At 40.2% G+C, this 17,381-nt stretch overlaps 1 protein-coding gene across 3 annotated transcripts in view; it reads right to left on the reverse strand.

The window, feature by feature from the left end:
* Positions 1–17,381, reverse strand: part of ARID1B (AT-rich interaction domain 1B) — a 326,328-nt gene that overhangs the window by 51,438 nt on the left and 257,509 nt on the right. For all 3 annotated transcript variants that reach the window (XM_053937249.1, XM_053937248.1, XM_053937250.1), the window contains exons 7-8: positions 14,868–15,047; positions 8,208–8,535 (exon numbers count right to left, since the gene is read on the reverse strand). In XM_053937249.1, the coding sequence (XP_053793224.1) occupies positions 8,208–8,535; positions 14,868–15,047 (508 nt within the window). The remainder of the gene's footprint in view (positions 1–8,207; positions 8,536–14,867; positions 15,048–17,381) is intronic.

Consider the following 17,381-nt stretch of genomic DNA (forward strand, 5'->3'; position numbering starts at 1 on the left):
CTTTGTTTCAGATGCCTGAAACCTACTGTGGCCACTGCAACAGGTATTTAACATGTTAGTAAGATTGCCAGCCATCATTAACAGAATCTCCCTGCTGCCAGGTTATTATTTAATATGATTCTTACAAGACTACTTATATGTCCAGCTAGAATTGGTGCTCCCATCTGGACTCATCAACAAACTGAAGGGCTCTTCCCATTCATATTTCCCCAGGCAGCATTGCTAAAAAAAAAAAAAAAAAAAAGTTTATTTTTCTCTCAAATACCACCCTTGTAAAAGAACCTAAAACCTTAAACCACCTTGAAAACCTGAAACCTTCCTACCATTTTTTATGTCCCTCCCTTCCTGTCACAAAAATCTCAGGCTCTTCTATCACAGTATTGTACTTGCACAGTGTAATGTGCCAAAGCACACAGCACAGTCACAGAATTAGCTTTCTTCATGAGTCCCATTAAACAGATGGCTATTCTACTTTGTTTTGGCTTTTTTTTTCTCTAACCACTTCTGTGATTTAAGCTAGTAGATCTTCTGACAGACTGTGAAAACCGTTTCCTCCTCTGAAATAGTTTGTGTCACCCAAGAAAGAGTACTCAATCTAAGGTCCTCCCTTATTCTTTAACTTTATGCAACATCAATTAATGAAGCACTACATTCTTAATGTCCTAAAGATCATATTTTAAGGTACAGAATTTCTATGTAACATCCAACCCAGAGGCAGAATGTTAATAAGCTACACCAAGTCCTACACTGCAATTTTGTTTCAAAATAATTAGTCTTTCTACAGAGGGCAATGAATCTCCTAAACAACCAAATCAAGCCAAAAATAACCTTGACAAAATAATAATCGAATTATAAGTGTCTCTGAGGTAAGTGAAAATTCTCATTCATGACTAAAAATCACGCTTCCTTCCCAACAGACTCCTTCTTTCACAATTTAAGAATGGTTACTCTCTGAAGGAGGAAAAGAGTAGGACTCTTGAGGTCTGTGGTTAATCTCTAATGGCACGAACAGCATACAGCAGTCGACTTGATTGATGAGTCCAAAGAAGAAAAAAATGCCTCCCAAAATCACTGGTTGCCTGCAAGAGTTCTGCAGCATGGTGACAACCAGGGCTCCAAAATGATGGATTTACCTTTTAGCAAAACAAAATTCCAGATAAAAATGTATTTCTCTTGGTCTCCCGCAAGAAATGGCTTTGGTTAGCTCAGCATGTAAAGTTTCTTCCAATCCTTACACAATTTTATCAGCAATTTTGAGCTGATCTATAAAATGCATCTCCATTTAAATAAAATAATCACAGAAGATTTCTAGCTCTCCCCTTACAATAATAAATACATATAAGCTGAGCTGAACTTCCTCCCTCCTAATACATTATAGAAAAAACTCATACACGATTCTGCTTTATAAAGCAAAACATAAGGCAAGGAAAAAAAGAAATAATAAAAAAATCAGCTTGATACAAATGACTATTTCTCATGAAGAGGGAAGAAGCATGGGTCCTTTAGAAGAGAAATATGCCAATGCTGGTTAATAGCTTCCTTAGAAATTACAGTTACAGTAAGCATTAGTATTTGGACTTTTAACCCCTCATATCACGCAGAAGCCTAGCATGGGGAGAAGATATTTCAGCTATTACTGCATTTCCTCCAGCCTCAGGTGGAGCCAGCACGGGAGTATTTGGGGTTCACAGAGACAATACAGCCAGTTAAGCCAAGAAGCAAAACCACTTCACCCTGCTGAAACTACACACGGACTTTATTTTGGAAGCCAAATTTAGTTTCATGGACTGAAAGTACCACCAGGATATTAGAACAGCACTAATCGAAAGCAAAGTGGGGCTCATTTCAGGGTCACCCATCAAGATCTCTAAAGGAAATCTGTGATTGTTTGGAGGAGCAGAGCAGAGGGGAAATGACCAGACAGATTGAGCCTGTAGAACTGTGAATGGCCTGAATTTGAACAGGAGCAACTCCTTCCGTGTGACTGAATGCTAAATAAAAGACCCGGCAGAAAGAGCCTTTCTTGCCAGTGGCTTATTTCAAAGGCAACAGATAACGCAGGCACGGGCTCCAATTATGGCTACCAGTCCTATCTTAGCCTAGTTTACTTTGGGGATTTCACAGCTGGCAGCCTTTCATCTAGAAGTAGCCTGGTTTGAATAAGCAAAGAAACTTGAATGAGTACTTAACCTTCATGCACTCCACCGAACTTCCCAGCAGAGAAGAACAGCACCTCCAAGCTTAAGGGGAAAAGGGAAAACAATGGAAAATATACACTCTCTCCAGGGATTAAAGATGGTAAGTTTTACTGGAGTGCTTCAAGACTTCCTGCTACAAAACTGCAGCTTTCAAAATCACAATTAGAATTTTAAATCCAAGTTTCAAGATCAAAAAGACCAGACTGGAAAATACTGCACAGAACTGACAGGCACTAGGATGTAAAACACCTAAAACAGTTCTGGGTTTTATTTATATTATTATTCTTTTTAAAAAATTTATTCCCCATTTCCGCCTCCTTCTTTTTCCTTTTGACATTTTAATGCATCATGTCCATTACTATATTTCCTCACCAGTACCTTCTAGTCCATCAGCAGTGCTGCATTACCCTGCTGTTGGAGAAAATAATATGGAAAAAGTGCTTTGCTGGCACCAGCAACATAGGATTATGAATTATACATACACAGCAGGAGAGAAGTGCTGATGGAAGGTTAGTGTGCCTGTGTGTGTGCAAGTGCATGTATACACACACACAGACTAAGAAGAAGACATCTAAAATTCACTTTTAAAACTAATTTACACTAACTGTGTTTCTCTGTACAACAGAAATTCTCTGGTATCAGTGCAGCTTTGTTTGATCAGTTTTATGACTGATCAAAAATGTACTAAATTCTTCTCACCACACTACAATGAGGCTGTGGTATCCAACCAGTTGCTAAGCAATTTAGAACCAGAACCATATTCTAGAATGCCTAGAAGTATGTCAAAACAATGCAACATCATACATGATTGTAGAGTCCGAACACCACTTCTCAGGTGGCAGGGGGATCAGCAGAAGGTAATGTAAATATCCACCTCAATTTAGCAACCCAATGGCCAGGATTTAAAATGATCAGTGGCTGCAAATAGCAAAACTGGTTCCAAATTCCTCAGTTTAATAAACTACTAGGTCTGAATCATCTCCTCTAAAATCAATGGCATTTAATTCTAAATTCACACAATCTATTAAAAAAAATTGCTTTAATTTACAAAATTGCAACATGCAATCCTGAGAATCATATTAAGGTACATTGAGGTCAAAGGGGCTGCCTTCAAAGATAGGACTGCTCCTCAGGCAGGCATATCAAAACTCATTTTGTTGTAATTAGTTCAGGTATTGATAACTGTAGTTGCACCAGCAAAAGGCTCATTTTAGCATCCAGTTGGATGCACATTTTACAGCCAGCTAGCACTGAATTACATTTTCTAAGGCCACACTACTAAAAGCATCCAAGTCAGCCATTTTACAACTGTTTTTACCTTTCCATATACTACAGTCACACTTTCAACTGCTAAGAAGACATGCTCAGAATGACACTCACTGCTAGCATCTGAGATGCTGAAAGTGATGGTGAAAAGCATCTAGCTCTAAAGATGTCTGTTGACTTTGAGTGCCAAACTGATAATCAGTTTTAAACGGAGAACTTGCTGTAGAAAGCAAAAGCTCACAGACAGTGAACACAATCCTGAAAGGTTCAGGCTGGGCATCTACAAACTGAGGAGCTCAACACTGGCTGGTACTAGAAGATACTGGCTAAATTTGCTGCCTTTCACATCAACAGGGATTTCATTTCTTACAAACAGTAAGAATGAGATACAAACAGTATCTCATTTCTTAAAACTGTTTTTACTGAAGGCTTATTGTGATGCAGTTTTTGTACACACAGGAACATTTATCTGTCACTATAAATATATGTGCTGTTCTAAGAATCACAGTGTGATAAAACATCTTTTGGAGCCACCTGGAGCTTTAAGGTCTCCTCTGGGTTCTAGTCGCCTGCAGCAGAACCAGCCCTTGGGGTTTCAGTCAATGCCAACTTTCTTCCATGGATATATTAGGTCTTCAACATACAGTCCTCACTAGTCAATGGTTATGCTGAGATCAAGACAAGACAAATATAAAAAGTAAAACGCTGTTTTGTAGTTTCTTCACACTCTCCTTCTGAAAATAAAGTGTATTACTACTCAAGGTACTAGAGATTTATTTAACATTGCCTGCTGTGAACTTTTACTCAGGGCAAGCATGAACACCCTGGGTAGCCTGAAACAATGAAGAGATTCAATGAAGAGATCTTAAAAACACCTTTCTGTTCTCTACCCTGACATGGCAGTTATCATTTGGGAAACCCTGGCATGCATGCACAAGACAGACCAGCACATCCTAAGATTTTAGGTTACAGGGAAGGTATTATGTATCTGTATAAATTAATCAAAGCTTAACATAAAGCAGACCTCAAGATGAGGTCAAAGGCTAATTCAAATGGTGTAAACCTAGTACCTTCCACAGCCACCACTTTCATTTATATGATTTTAATCTTTTCTAATGAAAAGGGTGGTGGTCTGCTCTGAGGATGATACCTAGGTGTAACTGGCTGACACTCAGATCCTGATCATCCTGCCCTGCTTAATGAGCATTGATTTTGTGCCCCAGTGGAAGAATTTTTTTTTTTCTGATGCATGCCATTTAAATTCTTTTTATGCTGCTGCTTAGTGTGGCTTGGCAAGGCAGAGGCAAACCAGCATTCTATGACTAAATGAGACTCCTGAGCTGGGAAAGGACAGATCCTGTGGATTAACAGCTGAAGATAAATTTCTCTCCCCTATTGATACTTGGCTTCTGAGTCAACAAGTTGACCTTGAAGTGGATCACAACCAACGTGAAAAGAAACACTGCTGTGTAACCATGACTATGACACAACTATTTGATTTTATTCTTAGTTCTACACAAAGAAGGTGTTTCATAGTAATAAAAATCCAACACCTTCTGAGCTCCACAGCTGAATCTCATAAACTCAACAGATTCAAAGAAAAAGGCTGAGCACTGTTCATGCATGTTGGCATACATAAGTGGATGTCTTCCCAGTTAGGTAGTGTGGTGGGAGAGTTCTCCCATTTCACTAAGTTTTCTTTCTGCCTTCTCTGTACACATATATGAACAATGTTATTAAGGGAAAAACCAAATTAGCAGCTACAGAAAACTGGTAATTAAAACTTGTTAACTGCCATGACAGAAGCAATAATTTGGGTATTAAAGATTTCCTACAGAGGCAACAACTGGAATAAGAGAATGGCAGGGAAGTCTGTAAGAGTTAAATCTCAGGTGAAGATGGACTTGTTTGTGAGGGAGCAACAAGCTGGTAGCCAACATAGATACTTTCACCCAGTTCTGTAACTTGTGATATGGTTACAGAAATCAGTGTGGAGGACTCTGGTGAGAAAACGGTAGTTGCACTTCAGGCAAATGTTTTGCAAGGGATACTTAGTGCTCCTAAGAATTCTTCTAGAGACTAATTTTTCAAATATATGCACACTCAGCTACAGTGTACTAAAACTTCCTTGCAAATCCCATTAAGAAACCCTGTAATCACTCTTGCAGTACATCATCTCTCCGAAAAGGATCATACTCTGGGGGTTGCAGTTCTCTGCCTAGACAGTAGTGACAATACCACCAAGTCCAGAAAACGTGGCTGCACGCACCGCTGCAGACAAGAACACCAAAAATGAAGAGAGAAAAATGGTGCCTGGGTCAGGGAAGGATACATTTCATTCCTTCTCAGTGATGAGGTTCTTCATGTCCGTTTTAGGCACAAGGAAATGGAGCTGTGCCAAAAGCCATGCAGGTGTGTTGAGTGAGTGACATGCAGCTTTTCATTGTACAGTCACAGTAGCATTAATAAAAAGAAAAAAAAAAAAATTAAATCCCCTCTACAATACAAGCATTTCTGTATCTTTTATGTGATTTTTATATTCCTTCAGCAGCCAGATGGGATGTTCACAAACATTTTCAAAAAATGCCAAGGTCCCACAGTAAGTCCAGTTTACACTGCTGCCTACCCGTACTGGTCAGGCTGGTGGGCTGAGGGAGCCTGAGTGTTGCCATAGTTCGGGCGCTGTGAAGAAAACATGCTGTGTCTGCCAGCCCCAGACTGGATAAGATGACCTAATGTGTGGTGGCCTAAAGCAGAACCTCTCTGGATTTGATCTGTATCACAAATCCGAGTCGTTGTGAAACACCTTCCTTCCACATGCGAGTCTCGAGGACTTGCAGGAATAGCCAAAAGCCATTATGCTTTCTCCCCTACAGTTGACTTGAGATCAAAGAGGAAAACAGTGTGCTTGCAACCCCCTGGCACAAGAGTGGTGTGACAAGTTCCTTCCCATTTGCAGTTCATAAATTACCCTTTTGCCAGTATTTGTGATAGTCAGTGACTGCTCAGCTCTTCCATAGGTGCCGGATCACTGGAATGGGCAGTATGTGATAGTAATGCTCCAAAATGGGGCAGTTTTGTCCAGTCAAAACTAGAAAGAGAAAGCAGTTCTACAAAATTTACTTGGGAGGAAAATGTGAGATAGAAGTGGTAATCATTTAACCTAGTTTTTGATCAAACATCACACACTATGCAAAACGTGCAAGCTGAATCACAACCAAATGCTTTCCACTTAACACAAAGTCTTTTCTTGCTGTCAAGACCAACAAACATGAGCTTTTCCTTTCATTCTATGATTATAGAGAAATCCTGTTCCTGCAGCTGCAGTGATGGCCTATTTATTCCTTCGTGCCTGACCTATCAGCTTATAGCCTAAACCAGACAGACAGAAGCAGACTTCCACAAATCCTACTAGACAGGTCTGTTAAAACAACCAACAGAAGAAAGGGACTGCTGGTTCACAGATATCTCCTGGAATATGGTCTGCTTTAAGGGAGCCTGTTTCTATTTTACTGAGCAAGAACATGAAGTACACTAAATTAACTGTTATTGTTTTAAAGTTTGCTGCTGCTTATCATTAGTAGCCACCTGCCTTTCAAGCTCTCAACACAAGAAGGTAACAAACACAGGGACACACTGGCTTTCTATTTCTTGTTTAACATTGTGTCTTGGAATAAGAGCAACTCAAGTGTCCACAAACACTGGTCTTGAATGATAGTATCTGGACGAATGTAGTGCATCTGTGTATGCATATGCATAAGTGCAGTGAGCAATACATGCACATATGAACATGTTCACCAGAAGAGTGCAACTAGATTTGTGTAATTCTCAAAACATTATGGACCTTCTTGCAACAGAAAAAGGTAATAAATATGACAGGAGTTATTTGAGTCCAGGGAAATGTGGATGTTACATAATCTGAAAAATTTCACCAAAAAAAAAAAAAAATTAATCGCAAATATTCAGTCATTTTAAGAATGACATGGACAGCAAAGTGCCTTTTACTAAAACCTATATACTAATGACAATATGTAGCTGTGCTGCCCAGAGGGGACACAAGAAGACAGACGATGGCTCCAACCTCTGCAGCTTGTTTGCAGGTTCTCTGCACAAGTGGCAGGAATCAACTCCAGATAACTACAGACTGCTGTATGTCTCCCTCTGCCTCTCCCCTCCAGCTGCTCCCCTCAGCCTGCCCTCCTCTCCCCCTCTGCAGGCCTGCCTGGGAGCAAGAACATCCTGCAGAAGAGAACTGCCATCAGCACTGTTGCTCAAAACGTGGGCAGTAGATACAAGTGCTGATGGGCAGCTTCACAGGCTTCCTTACTCTCTGGCAGGGGTATAAGCTGCTGAGGACATGTTGGCCCTCTCTTTACCAGAGATAAAAAAAGTATATAAACCCAAAAACGTTTGAAGTTGCAGAGGGCTTGTCGAATGTTGTTGCAATCATGTGGGTTGTCCTAAAGCTGTAATGCCAAGAACCAAACCAGAAGTGGCCATCATCACCATTGTCGCAACTGCTTTTTGAGAGGATAATTCAAACAGGCAACAGCATGTTTTCTCCTTAAGAAAAGGAGATAATTAAGAAACAGTATTCTTTGGACACACCATCTCCTCCCAGAGATAAAGGCATAGCTAGAACATGTATAAATGCACATTCACACACCTCTACAGCGCTGTTACTTCAGAAATGACAACGAAAACGTTCCTACTTATTTAAACTCCTTTCACCTGCATGCATACCTGCTCTGAGCTGAGTTCGCAGCAGCCTGCATCACTGCAGCAGCCGCCTCCTGTGCCTTACGGTTCACAGTTGGCATGGGCGGGCCCATCCCAGGGCCTCCCTGCTGAGACATGCCAGGAGAATTGGGGGTCATACTGCTCATGTTTCCAGGAAATGGTCTGCTCTGCATCCCAGCTGATGGCATCCGTCCCAGGGGCATGGAACCACAAGGCTGGCTTGGCCCCTGTCCATGCATCTGACTGTTGGCATTGATACCCATGCCGGGTCCTGGGCCACTGTAACTTGTGTTGGGCACACCGCTGTATGTCGGTGGTCTGGAGTAGTTTCCTGAACAAAATGATAAAAAGCACAGAGAAAAACATTAAAACTTTTGAGCAAATTTTCTGTTTAGGAAGTTAGCAGCTGCAGAACTTAACATATGTGAACTAAAGTGACCCACCCTAGCCTCAAACTCAGGACAATGCTCTTACACGAGAGAAGCAGTGGAACAAACTACCCAAGGAGGTTATGCAGACTCCCTGCACGGAGGTTTTCAAAACCCAGTTGGATACAGCCAAGAGTAACCTGGTCTGATCCTTTATCTGACCCTGATTTGAATACAAGGTCAGCCCAGAACAGCTCTTGAGCACCCCTCCAACCTGAATTATCCTGTGAACCTGATTTTCACATACCCTCAAACATTTTCTGTCTAATGTATGTTACAAGGCAACAAGAAATAAAGAAAAGTACAGCCTCCAGAGAGTTAACAGCACAGCATGTGTGGTATGTAAGAAGCCCATTACATAAGTTCAAGGGAGAATTTCATTTTTGCAATTTCATGTTCTCATTCCTTTGTCTTTATGCAGTTTCAGCAACAGGCTTCTTGCTCCTAACTGTTCTGCCCATTTAAGACAGAGATGATTTGGTGTGGACTGGTGAGAATGACTGCTCAGGTCCGAGAAAGATTCCTGCTCTTTCCTGCCCCATCCTGCTTTTCTAGTAAGTTCAGTTTGGTTATGTCAGCATAAGGGGTGGTAGCTTACAGTGCAACTCCTCTGAGAAAACTAGTCTTACACAAGTAAGCAACAGTACAAAGATGCTCATATAAGCAGGTGCCTTATGAAGGACAGCATGAAAACCTGGCTGAATCCAATCTGTGTTGTCACTAAAGTGCTCCGCTTGCAGCAGCTTAACTCATTTGAGTGCTGATTTTCCTGTCACGTTGAAATCTCAAGAAAAATCAAGTATACAGCATGCAGTGTTACAGAAACAAACCCAAGCAGCATGAGAAAGAGGAAAAAAAAAAAAAAAAGAAAGCTAAAGATATGATAGAAAACTATTTTAGGAAACATATCACATTGCACTACTTCAGTCATCAGTTTTGACTTGTCTTCATTTCCATCTCATCCAGATTAGTGGAAACATGACCCATTCCCTCCCTGTGGGATGCCACAAAGCAGAGTTTCCTGACTACTCTCGGATATTCCCACGCTTATTCAAAGGCAGAAGTCCTTGGACTCTTCCTGTGATTGTGCAGATCAGCCATGCTCTCCTCAGGCCTCAGCTACCAGGCAGAGGAGTTGGTGGCATCCAACTCCCATTTGTATTTAAAATAAACATATTCATCCATCATTTGAATGCACACATAATTAATTCATATGCTCCTGCTGCTGTGCTTTTGCTAATCTTCTCTTCAGTCTGTAACTGACTCACTCTACTACAAGATCTCCTTAGTGAAAACGTATGAGACCTACGCTTCCCAAGGAAATGAAGCAACCATCCTCTTCTGCTTTAAAATCCAAGTTTCTGCCTGGGGGTCCTCACAGAAGGATCCCCAGTATGTGGTTCAGCAGATATGAAAGGCTCCAGATTCAGCTTTATGCTGTCTTAAGACTGCCCTGTCACTTCTCCTCTTCTAGGCTTGGCTGCTGGCAGCTGACTATTCTCTGTTCAGTGAGCCATCGCCCCCAGCCAGAGTTTTAGCTGCTGAGACCAGCTCAAGCCATGCATCTGATCCAGCAAAAGTGACTACAGACTGAAGGGTTGACTAGTTTCACACTGCTCTGCTATGTGTTACAGGCAACAGCACACAACTTGGATGTTGCTCCGGGTTTCCAGTTGCTTTATACCAAAAAAAATGTAATACAGCAAGATGGTGTATATGTGCACTCAAAGATTATGCACAGCAGTTAGCACATCTTATGTACATGCCATTAGTAACACCGCTTCCCAAAGTGAAGCAAATTCTCTCCCTAGACTAGCAGACCTGATATCCACAATCACTGGGAGCTACTGTCAGTACAATTTACATAAAGGCAATTTGTTTTGTCATTTAGGGTCTACAAAGTACATTCAGCAGCATGTGTGGAGGAGCAAACACCAATGCTATATAACACTGCTGCTGTTTTGATGCTATTTTGAATTGGGACAAAAAATGCAATCTTATGTGCTTTGGCTTTTCCAGCATACACACAACAAAGAAAAAACAGTGGAATCTTCTCCATAAAAATATGTGGCTCAGTTAAAATAGCTCCTAATCATTCATCTTCAGGGATACAAGATGCACAGGGAAGTTATATCTTTTTAGTAAGGAAAACAAGTTTCAGTGTTTCTTTCCATCTTTTTCTTTCCCTAAGCATTTCCTTAATACCTCAAGTACTAGCTATTCTTATACCTTTCCCAGACAACAACAACAACAACAAAAAAAGAAGAAAAAAAAAAAAAAAAAAAAAAAGGCAAAATAAAAGCCAAACAAAATACAAGAGGAATTGCCAGGAATGAAGAGTGTAATCTTATTTCCATGTTTCTCTAATAGATTAGTAATTTGTTGGCAGTGGCTTTGACAGAAAACAGATGGATGCAGCATTAAACACAATGAATGCAGCAGATGCTAGGCCAGCCCACATCAGCTGGACGTGTCAGGCAGCCAAGTTCAAGAGCCCACACTTTTCAAGTGGGTACAAGCCTGGCAACAGCGGCTGCACAGTACTACTGAACAACTCCTCCCCTCCATATCTGAGGGATTTTTGATTCCAACTCCCCCTTGGCAGAGTAGAATTGTACCAAGAGAGACAACGTCTCTAATGCATGAGAAAAAACAATGCTGTAACAGGAATCAAGAGGAAAAAAAAAAGTGTAATGAAGATAAAAGTATAAAAAAGCTGACTAACAACCTGCCAAAGACAGATGTTCATACTTATTGCTGAAACTCGGGTCCACTTTGTTCAGGTTTGCTGAACAAAGTGCTCTGAGATCTTGCCATTTCTAAGCAAACTAAAAAGAGGGAGATTTGAGAACTAGCTGTTAGCTTTGCTCTCTGCTTTAGAGACATAGATCAGATTCACCATATTAAAAAGAGCATCTTGGAATAGTTCTAGAATTTTTTACATGTGCACTTAACCATCAAGCTATTCTTCTACAGACAATTTAAATGTGTTGTTCTGAATTCCTCTAAGCTATTTTACCTAGGGGACTTCAGTAAGATATAGTTGATATTTAAGTCTTAGCTCCACAGACTCTTGCATACATGGGTCTGGATTCAGAGGTACACACTCTCAGGATACACAGGGCATCTCATTCTTAAGATGCTACCATTTTAATTAAAATTTAGGATTAAAATCAGTGGGAACTAGACAGCAAAGTGCCTTTGTGAAATTAATCCAACATTAAAAGCACAAATACTCAATTCATACTACTTTATCACAAGCAAAAGGGGGTTTAACTTACAGTGAAGCTCTGGGGTTGCAGTTCAAACAAATTCAGTCCCGATTTCCCTCTTTGTCATACCCCAACAGAACAGCTTTACTGCTGAATTGAGTAGGAAAGGTTAGGAAGACAGGATGCATTTCTGAGGCATTTTACTGATTCACAGGAAGCTTTTCTCTGCCCCAGTCTTAAAAGATCCAACCCACTATGGCATCTGACTGCTCTCCAGAGTGCATTTAAGGGACATTTTGCTGTGGCAGCAGTCTGATGCTCAGGTCATAGACCAGAGCTTCATTAGCCCCTGAGCTAGATGTTGCCCAAATACAAACTGAAGAGATTCTTTCAGTAACAACTTCTATCCTCTGCTTTTTTTTTTTTTTTTAATTAATTTAATTCTTGGGGACAGGAAAATGTTGGGATTTAATAAAAAATTAAAATTAATCTTCTGTACTGTATGCTCCTGTGTTGTATCGCAGACACACAGAAGTGTGGAGCCAAAGCCATTTATTATTTTTGTAGGAAATGGTTTCACAAAATTGGACTAGGACCCAGTACAGAACTGCTTCCTGGGAAAAATATATTCTGCTCTTATTATAGTTCTAAGTGTCATGTAAACACATGAAAATCAAATAAATCAACCATAGGCATGAAATGGATCATTCTGCTCTCATGAACTGAGGGCTAATACTTCCAGTCCAAACTTAATGGTGTAGTCTTTATTATGGTGAGCAATTCAACTGCACAGAGGATACTAGCCTTGAGCAATTGTTTTCAGGACAGCACACAGTGAAATCCAGTATTCAAAGCTGGATCAAAAGCTTAGTGTCCAGAATGCTTTGATGCATATATGAAAATACAAGTAGTCCTGACAAACCCAGCCTAAGCTTAACAATATTCTGGAAGAAGGCCTATGTGAACAAAACATGGAAAGCAAATCAAATCCGTGAGCATTACTTTAGTTTAATAATTTAAGAACTTGGTTTCAACCCACGTAATTTTCAATATATTTGCTATTTTGGCAGAAAAAGGCAAACGGGATAACATTATTATATATTCATCATTGCTGGCATATGATTATGCTGTATAATAGGGTATGTTAAGAATTGCAATTATGAATTACTTTCATTTAAAATGAAAAAATGCTTTTAAAACCTGAAGTCCAGGTAAACACATAACTTGGAAATATCACTATCTTCATTCCTGGTGGTTAGATCAACCTGGTGAAAATGTACTATTCTTCTGGTCTAATTGTTACCTATAGAGCTGACAGTCTGCAAGGCCCTTATTTTATGATGACCAGTGCACAGAATCATTGGTACTTCCCAAGCACTGGCAGAAGAACATGGTTTTCATCCATCACACTATTCACCAAACCCTTCTGAAATGGTCTGTTAATGACAATGATGCTCATTTTCTTCCTGTCCCTCAAGTTCACTTTTTAATAGGAGTTTCTTCTTGACCATGACCCATAAAATCATTACATAGGCACTTTCATCTGCAGAGGGAGGAAAAGAACTGCTGAACTCAAGCAAAAAAAGAAAGTAGCATTTGGCGTGTTACTTAAATGCATTGATTTAGTACAAAAACCTTTCCATTCAATCAGTGTGGATAGCTAATGTTTTACTGCACTTGACACCACTATTCCCATGGTTTGGAATCTCAGCAGCAGCAGTACAGCTGGAAGTCAGGATAGCACATCATAAATCCACTGGATTTTTTACCAGTTAAGCTAGTTGCTCACTGTGCAGATAAAAATAAGCACTTGGACAGCATTTTATGGCCACAAAATGCTTTCCAAATAAAAGGAAAGCACCAGTCAACTGGAGTTAGGTAATTAATCTTCACACATGGCTATAAGGCATTACTAGTCCCATTTTATAGTTAAGGAAAGCAAAGCAGAGAAATTAATCTCCTTCCCTATGCTGAAAGATGATGTAAAAGGCAGAGCCAAAATAAGAAACTGGGAAATCTTGGCTAGTAGCCCTGTGCTCAAAACACTAAACCAAACGCTGCCCAGAGATGAAACAGAAAGGAGCATTGCACAGGAGAGCAAGGCTCCTTGCAAACAAACATCAGAACTAGTTCTCAGAAACTCGGGAGACTAAAATAACCATCCTTGCTAGCATGGGAGAGTCACTGATCCCTACAGAAATTCCCACTGCTGCCTCAAGTCCTTTCTGAGGCTTTTAAGTAGAAAGCAACAGTAGAAGTGCTGAAATAGAAAGGCTTCTTTATGTTCCTCTAAAGAAAATACTGACCCTTATATATTCCATGGCTTGACTTCAACTTCATTAAACCCCTAAACAGACTCATACGTTATAAAGGTTATCTATTAAAGGCAAAACAGTAGACAAGTTCAAGGCTGTCCAGGGGCAGAAACTGTGTATTCTATTTTGGTTCACTCCCCCACCAATTCTGCCAAACAAGCAAAATAAAAGGAACTGTCTCTCTCAGTCTGAAGAGTTAGTTAAGATTCACAAACCATAAGCATTAGAGCTCAATATTCTATTTCCACAGAAGCCACTGTATTATTATGCTTGTTAGAAGACTTTACCCTCAAAGTCACCATGCAATTTCAGGCTGGCCTTGGGATTTTATCCAAGAAAAGGAGTCCTATTTTGGGAGCGGTGTTGTGACCCTTATTCCATGCTTGCTCAAATGCAGCCTCATCACAGAGATGACATGCTTGGGCTTCTAAACAATAGACCCAGCAATGCCACAGATTCTTAATTTCCTTGCCTAATTGAAGGTCACTATTTTTACACAGAAAAAGGTGCTAATAACAGAAACAGCTTCTTCCACAAGGTGCAGCTCCACCTTTGGATACAGCTTTATTTGTTTAGGATTTTTTTTTATGCAGAGTGTTGTGCGTGCATTTCTGTTGTTTTTAACATACATACTCACATACACGATACATACATATATTGTAAAAAATATATATAAATTATTGTATCTATCACCAGCATGTATTTTACCTTGTGGTCCATACTGGCTCATCTGAGGCCCATAAGTACCACTTGAATTACTCTGCTGAAAGCTACCAATTCCAGGATGCACTTGACCTCCAGGTGAGGGGTGTGGTGACATGGAAGGTCCAGTTTGTTGAGGTCCATACTGTGACATTTGGGGGTTCCTCTGTATGCCTGCCATAAAACCTATAGGGAGAAAAGCAACAAAGCAAAAATTAATATTCAGGTAACTGTTCTTTATTTCTAAAATATCTTTGGCATTAAAATAATCCAACCCTCTTTAGTTATTTCACACTAAGAATACCCAGAAAAATGCTGTTGTTCATACAAAGAAAACCATACAGATCTCCAAGTCAGCAATGATGTTTCAACCACCAAAACCTGCACGTAAGGTTTGAAAGCCTTTACTTGTAAATGAAGATGGGGCAGTCCTGCTTATTTAGAAGTGGTTGTCAATTTTAAAATTAAAACAACTTTCAGTGAAAAAAAAAATAAAGACAATTATATGCATTAGTTAATTAGCAGTACTAGGGAATTTGCCTGATGACTTATGGTGGGAGTATCACATCTTCAAAATTATACGTCACTAACAAAATGCCTCACTTCAGCATATAGAAACCCACTGTAAATACTCCTCTACTGCCAACAAACTCACCAGAGCTAAAATTTACCTCTGTGTGAACACTAGTCATACCAGCCAGAAATAACAGTTGTTTTGTTATGTATTTGTTCTCTAGGTCCTTCTTCTAGTCTTTCCCCTGCACATTCCATTGCATTCTCTTCTTTTTCCCTTTTGTAAATGTATTAATGAATCCAAATTTAATTTAAGGTTCAAAAGCGACAGCATGACACCTAGTGAAACAGTATCAAATTCAGAAGCTGCACATGAAGGAACAGAACTAAGCCTATTAAATGAAGGAAGAAGAGGGTTTTGAGGTGGGGTTTTAAAGTTTTTTTGAACTGGGAAAAATCCTGCAATCCTGCCCGTGAAATGTCTATGTAGGGATGCTGGTTTTCTGGTGTTTTATACCCTGAAAGGTTTTAGTGCTGCTTTGAATGTTGAGGAGGATGTGCTGGCAAAATTTAGTTGTTTTTTTTATTTCTGGAGGAAAATCCGCTTTCTTTCCTTTCTGCTCGCATATTAAATTTCATCTTTCCGTTTCCCTGCGAGGCAAAACCTGCACATACCACAGCCCAGCTCTGGCTGTGCTGCTACTGTGCCGGGTGAGGAGGGAGCCCCGGGGTGCGGCACAAAAGGATGACTCTCCCACAGGGCCGGGGTGTCCTCCCACTGGATAGCACCAAACATCACCCTCTCCCTGCCCCAGGACACTCAATGCCTGATTAATGGAGAGGTAATTTTTTCTGAGCCATATCCAGACACGCGATCAGACTCATAACTGAAAACACTGAGGTGCAGGTTGTAAGGAGAAAAACCAGGAGATGAGATGACTTTGTACCCCTTGGGCACAGTTCTTTCGTGCTGTGAACAGCTCAATCTATATTGTGCTAAAACTCCAACTGCAACTTGGCAGAATATGCATCAATTTTTCCTGATCTTTGTGCAAGCCCCAAGACAAGGAACTTGATCACACCTGAACTGCAAAGTCAGAGTCTGGCACTTGCTCTGGAGGCAGAGCGGACATTGACACATGACACAGCAAAAAACTGAGTGTAAAATGGCAGCTTGGAAACTGGTCTGTATTGGTTGGAAAACTCCATTCTTCTGCAAAGGAAAACTTGCATGACCTTCTCCATTTAGCTTTATTTTGAAACAGACCCCTTGATTTTTAAAACAGTTCCAGTCTGGGCACAGCTCTTATTAGAAGGCCTATGTCTTCTGCTAACAGTGCTGTAAGTAATTTAGAAACCTAATACAATCATGTCTGTACAAAATTAAAGCCCATGCTCCTGACACACACCATATATATCACTCTCGTGGGATCCATTTGAATGAAAAAATTTGTACTGGTCACACTAAGATTTTTGTTATAAAGACAGTAAAGTTACTCCTGTGTCTAGAATAGAAGTGAGGTTTTTTTCTGTTCAGCTTTTAATCCATATGAGGTAACTTTCCAAACATTGCTCTAGTGATTAAGGTTTTTCAGCCCCGTTATTATTGCAAGCAGTACTTTTCTTAACAGCACAAGGAAGGGTGATATACTGAACAGCTACTAGTGTAGTAATTTCTAGTAGTGATGCAGAGGGCCTGCTGGTTGTTGAAATTAATGGAGAACATGGACTAATGTCTAATGAAAAACATGGACATTATCAGTTTTAACCAGCCCTGCTGTTGTCAAAAAGGCTTCTAAAGGGACCAGACTAATAAACAAAAAGTAAGTGTTTCTACTCAAATGACTTCTTCTTCAGTAAACTCCTCCTCATTCATTTTGGATGCTGTGGAATGGATGTATAGCTATGTATACAGTCATAAATAAAACATGCCAGGAAGAGAGTGGGACACTTGTGTCCATCCAGATAAACCTTCCCACTCAGTCCTGGTAATCTTATCTGTATGAC

This window comes from Vidua chalybeata, chromosome 3 (genome assembly GCF_026979565.1).
Source record: "Vidua chalybeata isolate OUT-0048 chromosome 3, bVidCha1 merged haplotype, whole genome shotgun sequence".
Lineage (NCBI taxonomy): Eukaryota > Metazoa > Chordata > Aves > Passeriformes > Viduidae > Vidua > Vidua chalybeata.